Below are 11,114 nucleotides of genomic sequence, written 5' to 3' on the forward strand. Positions count from 1 at the left end.
CGTCTCTTGTGTTTCCTCCTCAGCCCAGCAGGAAGATGATGAGTTTGTGTGTCAGATTGTCTACGTCTTCTACCAGATGGTTTTCCACAAAGCTACAAGAGACGTCATCATCAAAGACACGCGTATCTTTTTGTGCTCGTTCGTACGGTATCGTAGACGTGTGTCCTTCCATTAGATGAGATACAGTCAGCGTTATTGGCAGCTTCTGCCACAGTCAGAGTTATACCCTGGTGCTCTTCAGCTCAATCTATATTCAGTCTTTACTGTATGTTCCTGTGGTAACTCATAGTCGAGCCCTGTGCATGTCTTTCATCACTATTTACTCCCATCTGCATTTCCATGGCAACCTTTTAACCCCTTGATTTAGTCTTTTTTAACCCTCTGGGTATCCCAGGCTGCCTGTAATTGACCTCAGTTGTGGTTGGTGGCAGCTGGTGTCAAATTACAAATATGCTCTGTCAGCATGTTCTGATGTTTTTCTCTGTGGGGAGAATATAATTTCTGATTTAATGGGAGGGAGAGGCAGAAAGTTTGACGTGGAGACGTTGTTCCTTCAGTGACAGCAGGAGCAGTCGTTCCTCCCCACAGAGCTGCCACATCTTCGACGACAACACTGAAATGTGTCAGAGCATAAAATGTTTTGGTTCCTTGAGTCGTGGTCCCAGAGGCTCCTGCTTACCTCATCGACCTGATGCATGATAACAACGCAGAGATCCGCAAAGTCTGTGACAACACGCTGGACATCATCGCTGTGAGTATTTAGATCAGCAGTATTTTACTAATGTAGCCTGAAGCTTTTCCCTCTAACGTGAATTACCGACAATCCATCCTTGGGTGTGACTCGTGTGCACTCGTCCTTAAAGTCATACTGCTGCAAAATGTGAAGGTAATTAAAAATAAAAACGACTTACAGGTAAGAGATTCAAAGTGTTGGTAATTCATTCATTCATTTTCATTCCTGTACAAACATTAAACGTTTTCTCTGCTTCAGTGTGATCCTCCCTCACAGTCCGAGCCCCTCACCTTCTCCTGATGAACCAGGGTCAGTTCTGACTTTAGCGATTAACTAACCGATGGATTCCTGCATCACCTTGTGACTGACAGGTGTGGTCAGCTCGCAGTCACGGTGTGATCGCTGCCAGACCTCAGATCAGTGTAATTAGCTGTAAATTATAGCCAAGCAGTGTAGTGGGGCAAAGGAAGTGTTTCATTGAAATTATCAGTGAGACCTATTAAGCCGTGAACCACATGAAAGGCAGCTGGTGGGCTCTGGAGTGTGTCAGCGGCTGGACAGCAGAGGTGAGAGAGAAAGCAGAGCAGTGGACACACACACACACACACACACACAATCATTACTTCTTGGCTGTGCGGGATCCTTTTGGCAGCACACACCATAACTGTGCAGCCCTGACATGTTCGCCTTTGATCATCGTGGCCCCGCTCGTGTACAAACACACACAAACACACACGTGGCTTCACAAGGAACTTTGTAGATTCTCCAAGTGGGACAGACGCCTAATTCACTGTGATATTATTAGCCTTGCCATATTTCCACGGGAATATGTTGAAAAGCTCCCAAAAAACTGTTATGCACTTCCTCACCCCTGCTGTGATGAGCTCATTCTGTCATGAGCTCAGCTGCTAATAACTGATTAGTCATATTAAACTAATCGCTCAGTCAAAACCTGAGTCATGATGCTATTTCAGCTGCTGATGAATCAGTTTGGTGACCAAATATGTCGCTGCCACTCCAGCGCGGAGGGGGTGGAGGTGTCCGTGTGATGGTCAATAGGCCTGTTTGAGCCCGGGGCCTTGGGTGGCTGTCGGGGCCCACGGGTCTCTGCTTTGCGTCTGAATGATTAATCTCTCAGGTTGGGGCGTCGCAGTCTCAAAGGCCGCCTTTATCGCTCCCCCCTCAGCCCCCGCAGAGAAAAGAAAACACAGCTCTGTGGTCGTCGTCCGCCGAGCTACGCACGCGAGCAGCCGAGCCGGCCGGGCGGAGCTCTTTATTAGCTGTAGTGAAGAGTTTGGAGACGACACACAGTCGTGCACTTATGCACATGCACACATAGTTCCCCTCTCTCCCCCCTCCACACCATTATAAACCTATGAAGAACGATGCATAAGACTGTGAAGTTCTCAAAATACAAATGAATGTGCAGCTGTATCAGTTGTTCTGTTGGCTGCTGTTTCCCATGGTTCCTAGACAAATCTAACCGACCTGCTTCCTTCCACCTGTCCTCAGGAATATGACGAGGAGTGGGGCAAGAAGATCCAGACAGAGAAGTTCCGCTGGTACAACGGTCAGTGGTTGGAGATGGTGGAGAACCGTCAGATGGACGAGGCAGGAGAACCCTTCCTGTACGGGGACGACGGAGAATCCTTTGTCGGGAACGGAGACATCCTGGAGAGACCTGACCTGTTCTACAGTGCAGGTACTGAGGGCTTTAAAGACGAGGACACAAGTTGATAACAGTTTGCAAAGAATGACTTTATCTCCTAATCTGAAGTGTTCTGTGCAGATGGGATCATCGGAGCCGACGGTGCCATCAGTCCTGAGTTCTACACCGACTTCCAGAACGGAGAGCTGGGACAGACCGGATACCTGAGCAGGTACTGAGCCCCCTCCCACCTCCAATCTACTCCCTACTCCTGCACTCAGGACTTGGTTTATCTTTCCAGAGTTTAACTCAAGTTACAAATCAGTTAAGTTTTGTTGGCTGAGAGGACGGAAACAAGACAGTTGATGTTGAGGATGAAACTAATTTATTAAAAATCTAACTTTCAGAAGCTGCTGTATTTTGATAAACGATAATTTTTCAAGTGAAACCCCCAAATATTTCCTGGTTAAAATTACAAATGTGAGGATTTGATACATGACAATTAATCAAATATCTTTTGGGTTTTGTGCTGTTGGTCAGATGAAACAGGACATTTTAGAAATGTCGCCTCGAAAATAAAAAAATATCCACATTTTGTACATTTTATAGATAAAAACATAATTGAATAATTGAGAAGATAATACATACATACATACTTAACATGGGTTTTGATGGTTGCCTCTCTTTATAGTGTTAATGAGTCACTATCTTCACCTGCTTCATTATCAGCTCATAGTGACTCAGCTTCATATCTGCACTACATTAAAGCAGATTTATATGTCCTTCCTGTTGAGTGACAAACAACATTTCTGTCTCAAACTGTACAGAACAGCCTTACAATACAATAACCAGACACCAGCCATGTCCTGTTTTGGCCTTTTTAAATCAGTTTTGTAACCTTCATTAGTTAGAGCTGATAAAATCTGACGTTCAGCGCTGACTAAATATAAAACGCTGCTGGTTATTAAATGTTTTGTTCATTGTTCCTTAGTAATAAAAACAGATTATTGAAAGAAAGAAAACACGTAATTGCCTTTAAGGGGCAGTTCTGGCCACACATTATGTTTATGTGTTTCTCAGTTTATACACGTTTGTTAGCGTCTGAGCTTCACAAATCCAAAACCACTTTCTGAGCCCAGCCGTGCGAACAAAACCTACACACCCAGACTCAGGCAAACATGATCCTTGTGTGTTTGGATCATGATGGTGAGTGTGTGATGAAGGCTGTCAGCAGGGCAGGTTGTCTTTGTCCAGAAACACAGGCTGTGTCAGAGAGGAAACACTAAACTGTGAGTGTTTACCTTCAGCTCTCAGTGTCTCAGTCGGCTCCTCCACCAGCCAGCGCTGCCCTCCGCTTATTGTTATTCTGAATCACTATTCGCTGATCTGTGTTATTGAACCAAGCCGGGCCTGAGTCAACAACCCTTGCCAATCCCAGAAGGCATCGCTCCACCCTCAACAGCAATACTCGAGCTTTGAGAACAAACACCCCCCGGCTGTCTCTCTGCCTCCATGTTTCTCTCTCTCTCTCATTCCTCTGTGGCTTCAATATTTCAACTGCTTCAGTCCCAGTATGCCGCTGACATTCCACAGCGAAACATGAAACTGAAGCCAGGGAATTAAAAATCAATCCTGTTATCACTAAAACGGACTTTGAGTTTCTTCTGTATCCGTTTTTAGTCCCGATAGTGAGCGGCAGCTAATTCGATACGCCGCTGAGATGATGAATAGTTGTGGAAATAGAGAGTTTATTGTGAGTAATTTGTCTTATTTATTATCAGACCTCTCCTTGCGTGCGATAAAGCTCGTGTCGATGGATTTTTTTTTTTTCCTCCCCCCCTCGCCAGGAGTTCGCCATGTTTAGCTTGGCTGCTGTTGAGAGGCTGACTGTGATTGGCTGAAGTCAGTCCAGCGAGAGGACAGCGACTTGGAAAGAGCCGGGGGAGAGAAATCCCGATCTGTGCTCCCTTCACTCATTTCTTTATTGTCCGTTTTTGCTCTTTCTCTTTTTCTGTCACTCTCCTCCTCTCTCAGCTTTGTAACTGATACCTTTTAAATATGCTGCGAGCGCCCGGGGAATTGGCGTCTGCGAGACTGTTTTAATTTGGCCGCTGTACTCTGAGTGATCCAGGTTAACATAATAATCAAAGCCAGCTCCGCCGCTTATTTTAAATGTGTGAAACATGGTGTGAATGGGGCCTTTTAAAACGGACTCAGTACTGTGCAATCACTGTGATTTGCAGGAATATTATAATGATCAAGTTTATACCAACATATAAAATATAGAGCCCCAAACAATATATTGGTTATCAGTGTCAGTATATGTACAGTGTGTTGGCAACGCTGCCTCAACACCTGATATGAATGTTACTGGATTTTTGTAAGATTTTTTTCATCCTTGTGATGAGTATTTAATTCCTAGGATTAGAAAAAAACACATTCCTATATCATGATATATCATAATATGTGTATATTGATCATTTAGAATAAATAAATGATTTTAACTTCAGCTGATAATTATCAGCATGTCAGAGCTGAAAGAGGCCCTGCTCGTAAATGAAGCATGACGTGAAACTTTAAGATAAATCAGTGATGGTCAAAAATTAGTCTCCTATTTATAAACCAGTTGTAAAAGTTGTTAATTATATTATTCTAATGTCCAGTGACGTTTGTGGTGGTATGTGCTGACAGTGGCACAGAAACACTCACACCATCAGAGTGACAAAGCTTCTTCGTCTTAGTTTAACATGCTAACATTTGCTAACTAGCATTAAGTGCAGCTGAGGCTGATGGGAATCTTTTTAGTTCTGCAAATATTTGATCATAAACCAAAGTACTGGAGGAATTTAAAATCTGATGTGATGATGAGATGAAAAGTCAGTTCATCCTCAGGGAACCGTGACTGATGGTGAATGTTTGAACTAAATTTCACAGTAATTCATCCAATTCATCCGTACTTGAGAGGATATTAAAATATTATATGTTGTTTAAATATTATATTTCAATAGAAAAAGCACAAATGTCAACCTCACTGTGAATATTGGCCGAGATATTGTTATCGGATTTTTGAAAAACTCTTAAATGTCGACTTTGGCTTCAGCTGGAAAACTCAGGTATGAGCCAGGCTCCGATTAAATGTAACTAATATTGTAACTGAACAGATTTCCCCGAAGTGTTGACAGCGTTGTAGTTGTGTAGGAAGAGGTGTCCAATAGAAAGAGGCCTGACAGACGGACCGTGTGCGATTGGACTGCGAACACAAACACGCCAACAGGAGAATCAATGAGCGCTTTGAGAGGCTGTCAGGATGTGACGAGGCGCCAGAGAGTGAGGCGAGGCAAAAATATAAAGGAGGAGAAGGGAAAGCAGAGAGGCGTCGCAATCAGGTGAGACGTGGAGATACGCAGGAAGGGAGGGGCAGCGGGGGTGAGACCTGGTTCTGTACCGGGGCTGGCGTGTTGGTTAGCTGTAACCTGAGGAGGGATCAAAGCGGGGCCCTGGAGGACGCAGATGCAGGAGGGGCGAAGGGTCACGCCGAGGGAGGAAAAAGGCCTGATTCCCTTTCCTGTTCACTGCAGAGGAATGCTCTCTGCGGGATGGGACGTGTCCCGCCGCTCAGCCCGCCGCCTCCTGCGGCTGCTCCTCTGGGGCCAAACTGGCATTTGTGGGAACACTGGGCCCCTTTGTCTTAATGACCCCCGACTACCTCCTCCTCACTTTGTCAGCGTGTCACAACGCACACCGACACACATAATTTGAATAAGGTGGCCGACAGGTCGATTTGCATGTTTCATGATGAGAAACATCACAGCTGACGGCGACTGTGTCAGGCGTCATTTCTGGTCCTCACACCCTGAAGAGCTTAAAACATAATGTTCTGTAGAAGTTACCTGATCAGCAGTCTGTGCACTGAGCAGGTACATGAACAGGAACAGAGCTGAATATTCTGACCTTCACCCTGTGGAAAAAGTAGTACAGCGTTTTTTAAAACATGGCAGTAACCGAGGACTGGGCCTGGGGATTGTTTTCTACAAGCGCCGCTTTAATACCTGAGGTTTGGTAGCTGTGTCAAAAATATAAGCAGCCAGGCTTTTTATTTAATACAGGAAGAGATGAGGATCTGATCAAAGAACGAGTAAACAAGGTTATGAATCTGACCAGATACGTGATGACAGCACTCAGTACTGGACGGTTTTCTTCGCGCGGTGCCATGGACACGTTTCAGTCCGCTCCAAAACATTATTGAGGTTGAATGTTCTGAGGAATAAGAACTGAAAGCATTTCATCGATCCTCCGTCTGAGTGTGTGTCTGTTTCTGATTCTCTTCAAATTGTTGGTATATGTAGGTGTTATGACATTATTTAGTTTCACTACTTGTTGCCTGAAGAACAGAAAAAAACAACAGACCTTTAAAAAGTAAAATTATTTGTCAAAACTAATAAGAAATTATTAGGGATTTGGAGCAACTAGCTACTGTTGACTTGTTAGAATAAGTTTTCATATTTAAGGAAAAATAATTACTCTGCCTGTGTGGTATTAAACATGATATATTATGTTTTGTTATGTTGATTTCAGCCAAGCTAATAGATGAATATGCCTGATGATTGATGAGATTAATTAGTATCAGACAGATGATTGATGATTTGTCAATTAACCCAGAAGAAAAAGATGATTAGCAGGACAGGAAAACAGAAGAACAGTTAAGTTACACAAAATAATTTATGTCTTAAATTGTTCAAATAAAAGGAGAAGGAAGAGTCAGTACTGAGCTCCCACAGGTTCCTAGGACCTGAGGGGGCGTCTTCAAATTAACCTCAGGCCTTTTCCACTGATTGATGACATTTGAACTGAACAGTGAATTCAAATATCATTAACACAGTAATCATGAGCTCCAGACCTGGTTACAATAAACCATCGTCAGCAGGAAGTGACAGCGATCAGACATCGGCTCCTAATCTGTAAAATGTGTTTTTCAGCATCGCAGCCGTCATGTCATAAACTTGTAAAGACTCATGTGTCAGGACAGTGACTGTAACTCAGGACGCATACAGATCCTGGAAGTCCGGGCCAGGGTGTAACCAGTCAGCCACAGAAACAGGCAGACATGCGTTCAGGCAGGCGGATGGTGTGAGTCAGAGTTCCAGTGTTCCTCCTTTAGCCTGGCTCTCAAATCCCCCCTGACAGCCGTAGCGTGCGGAGAGGAAAAAGGCATATTTCTGCCCAGAGAGGAGGGAGAGGAGATGGTGGGGGTGGGGGGGCAGCAGGGGGCAAAGGCAAAACAGAGAGGAGGAGATGAGGAGGAGGGGGGGAGTAGGGATATGCTGCAAGCTGTGTAACTGATCGCTGGAAGTGATTTGGCTAAAAACAACACGTCATTATAGGCGCTTGCAGGGGCAAAGCAAACAGCTCGTATTTTAGAAGGCCAGGAGAGGACGACGGGCCGCACGGCAAAACTCCCCCACCCCCAGGAAAAAAAAAAGAAAAGATGGGATACGTGTGAGATGTGGTGTCATCCATCAGAGCCCAGTTTATCCATCAACCGCTCCATCCTGACGAGGCGGCCGAGCCCGTCGCCGTGACCCCAAAACCAGACACAGACATCCAGCAGCTGGTCAGAAGATGGAGCGTGAAATCAGCCCCCACCCGCTGTATCCACATCCCCATAGTAACTGATTTATACGGTGTAGATACAGGCCTTTTATCATCCCCCTCAACAGGCCCCGGTTGTCGGGCGGAGGGCAGCCAGGTCCTCCAGGTTTGGCCGTCAGCCTCCACCCTCGTCACAGTGTTGTGTTTTGACATCTCTCTGCTTTTTATGGCTTGGCCGCTGCGCTGTTTACCCCTCCAGCCATTAGCAGTCTGTAACTCAGACTCATTGTGGATGTCCAACACCTGCATCAGGGCAGATGAATATTACATTAACTTTTTATGGGCCTTTTTTTTTTGTCCAGTACTATGAATGAGTGATTGGTCTGGGCCTGGGGTGGGTGGGGGTTCTCTGAGAGATGTCTGGTGTCAGAGCTCCACCTAGTGGTGTGTTGTTAAACAGTTGAGTCAGTCCGTGGATTGTGAATCCACACTTCCTCCCCTCGTTCATAACGTTAAGTGGACGACCAGTCATTCCAGCCAGACGAACGGCTGAGTGTGTGATTCTGGCTCCGTGTGTCGCTCTAACAGACGTGTCTCTCCAGCAGATTCTGAACCCGGCTGCAGGGATTTGCTCCCATTTAAACAGAGGAGCATTACACTGATGTTGGGTGATAAGGTCTGGCTCGCAGTCGGTGTTCCAGCTCATCCCTGAGGTACCGGGATCGAGTTGAGGTCAGGACTCGGTGCAGACCAGTCGACTTCTTCCACATTAAAACCATTTCTTTGTGGACTCAGTTTTATACACAGGGGTATCATCTTGAAACAGGAAAGGAACAAATACAAACTGTTGACACAAAGTTGGAAGAACATTGTTGTATGAAGTATCATTGTGTGCTGGAGCATTCAGGATTTCTCTTTATTGGAACTAAGAGTCCCAAACCAGGGAAAACAGATCAGAACAAAAGTCTGTGGACAGGAGTCTCCACTTTGTCATACTTTAGCTGTTAACGAGATTCTTTCATTTAATTTTATATTGAATTTCCAATTGTGAGGATCAGTGTTGCCTCCCAACAAGTGCTGCTTGCTTTTTTATTTTTCTGGTAATATTTTTTGTAACTATGAAGATGAATTAATAAGGATTTGTGTGTGTGTGTGTGTGATGATTCTGTCTCACTGTATCAGGTTGTGTTAATCTCTCGTGTTAAACCTCTTTCTCCTCTCAGTGTGTCGGACCAGATCTCAGCAGATCGACCCATCAGCGCCTACGGCTTCCGTCCTGACGAACAGTTCTTCTACAACTACACCACCTCCACCCGGTAAACCTGGAACCTCTTACACGCTGTCTCACCCTAAAAGCTGTGTCCAGATTGTGAAGGAAAATTATGAACATGTGTACATTTTATTTATGCATTTCTCTCTGTGGGTTTCACGCCGTCTCTGGAAGGAACTGTCATCTGAACCATCAGTTAATCGACTCAAACAATCTGAATTTTCTAGAATAAAGTGTCACGTTGATGTTAAAGCACAAAAAAATCTGTCTTACTTGGTGCAGTGTCGAGCCAGTGTAGCCGGCCAGCGCGAACAGCTGCTGAAATGTGATACAATGGGCAATCGTCCACGCTAAAGTACGTCCACTAAAAAGGTCTGTCTCTGTAGGAATCCTGTCCGGAATGTTGTCGGACACTTGCTCACTGGATTACATTGCTGGCCTGGTGCACTGTTCCTGCTCAGTGCTGCACTGAGTCCAAAGATTTTTGTCCCCATCAATCATTTAGAATGAGCTCCAGAAACACCAGACTTCTCCTTTAAGATTGAAAGTGCAATTTATGAAACCAGACGTAGATGTAGTCCTGCAAACTTTAAACCTTTCACACCATCAGTCTTAGATTTCATTTTAGCTTCATTCAGAACAATTTGTAAATAATATTGTGATGTTGACTTTCCTGTGTAACTAAGCTTAATATGCTGCTGATGCAGCTTTTGGTTGAACACTGAGCTGCACTCTGATATTTCTGATTCTAATTCTACACAACTGAATGCTTCTTTGTTACCACAGTCTGCCTGATGTGATGACTCACAAACATTATTTTAGGCAAAAGAAAAACAGCCAAAAGTGTCTGTTTGGAAAAATAAGTTTGGTGTTTTTCTCTGTTTTTTCTTATTGTCAGCAAATCTCAGAGCCAAACCGACAATGTGCAACAAACTGCCTTCTTTTCTCTGTCTGTGGCTGCAGTGGTCGTTGGTTTCTGACTTTTTGTTGTTGGTGACCTCTAATCGCAGGTCATTGTCTGCAGACAGACTCACATCCTCTCAGACTTTTTAGAGGTTTGAACAGATTATTAAATTATCTAGTGTCTCAAAAATAAGAGAAAAAAAAACTTCTTATCCCTTTAATCATCTTCTGATCTCTCAGATTTATCTTGGGAACCCTGCAGGGGGTCGCTGACCTCAGACTGGGAACTACTGAATTATGTTTGCAGAAGATAAATATGTGAACTGTAACTTGGCACTAATTATTCCACAAAAACTGTAGACACCATGTTCCAGTGTTACACTATGGATTTGATTTATGCCAGTGAACTGATAGTGTAACCTGAAGAGTCTTAGGCAGGTCAGCTGAATGTGTACAAGTCAGTATGTGTGAGGAAAAGTTTTTATTCAACAGAACTTCGTCTTAAAGGAAACGAATCTGGAAACTTCTTATTAACAGTTTGCTCTTTCCAGGACACTCAGTAGGAAATAATTAGAAAATACTAGATCATAAAATAAAAAGTGACACCTCTTTACACACTGTCTCTCTGAAAACACTGTATCTTTATTTATTTGAATGTAATTTAAGTCAAAAGCCTTCATTGTATTATCTTGAAAAATGCTTTTTAAATATGAACAAGAATCTGCTGCGTTTATTTTATTCTTTATCTTTGTGCCTGGAGCGCTGCCGTCCTGCTGAAATATGAAACACTCTTCTTCTGTGGTGCAATATATCAGATAAATAGAGGGAATATTATTGTAGTCAAACTGTATTTAGTGTTTAATCTGTCACAGATGTAGGATTACTGACAGGTTTTTCATTTCTCAGTACAGTGTGACTGTGGTTGGTTAAAAACTGTTGTGGACCATAAATAAATAATCAAAGCATTGTGC

At 43.9% G+C, this 11,114-nt stretch overlaps 1 protein-coding gene across 2 annotated transcripts in view; it reads left to right on the forward strand.

Moving 5' to 3' along the window:
- The window catches only part of kifap3a (kinesin-associated protein 3a), a 27,554-nt gene extending 16,445 nt beyond the window's left edge, over nt 1-11,109 (forward strand). The window contains exons 16-20 of one of the 2 annotated variants that reach the window (XM_018676676.2): nt 24-122; nt 666-751; nt 2,246-2,435; nt 2,511-2,613; nt 9,194-11,109. In XM_018676676.2, the coding sequence (XP_018532192.1) occupies nt 24-122; nt 666-751; nt 2,246-2,435; nt 2,511-2,613; nt 9,194-9,290 (575 nt within the window). In that variant the 3' untranslated portion in view covers nt 9,291-11,109. The remainder of the gene's footprint in view (nt 1-23; nt 123-665; nt 752-2,245; nt 2,436-2,510; nt 2,614-9,193) is intronic. The other variant, XM_018676684.2, reaches the window with a different exon arrangement.
- Nucleotides 11,110-11,114: the final 5 nt, after the last annotated feature.

This window comes from Lates calcarifer, linkage group LG17, assembly GCF_001640805.2.
Source record: "Lates calcarifer isolate ASB-BC8 linkage group LG17, TLL_Latcal_v3, whole genome shotgun sequence".
Lineage (NCBI taxonomy): Eukaryota > Metazoa > Chordata > Actinopteri > Centropomidae > Lates > Lates calcarifer.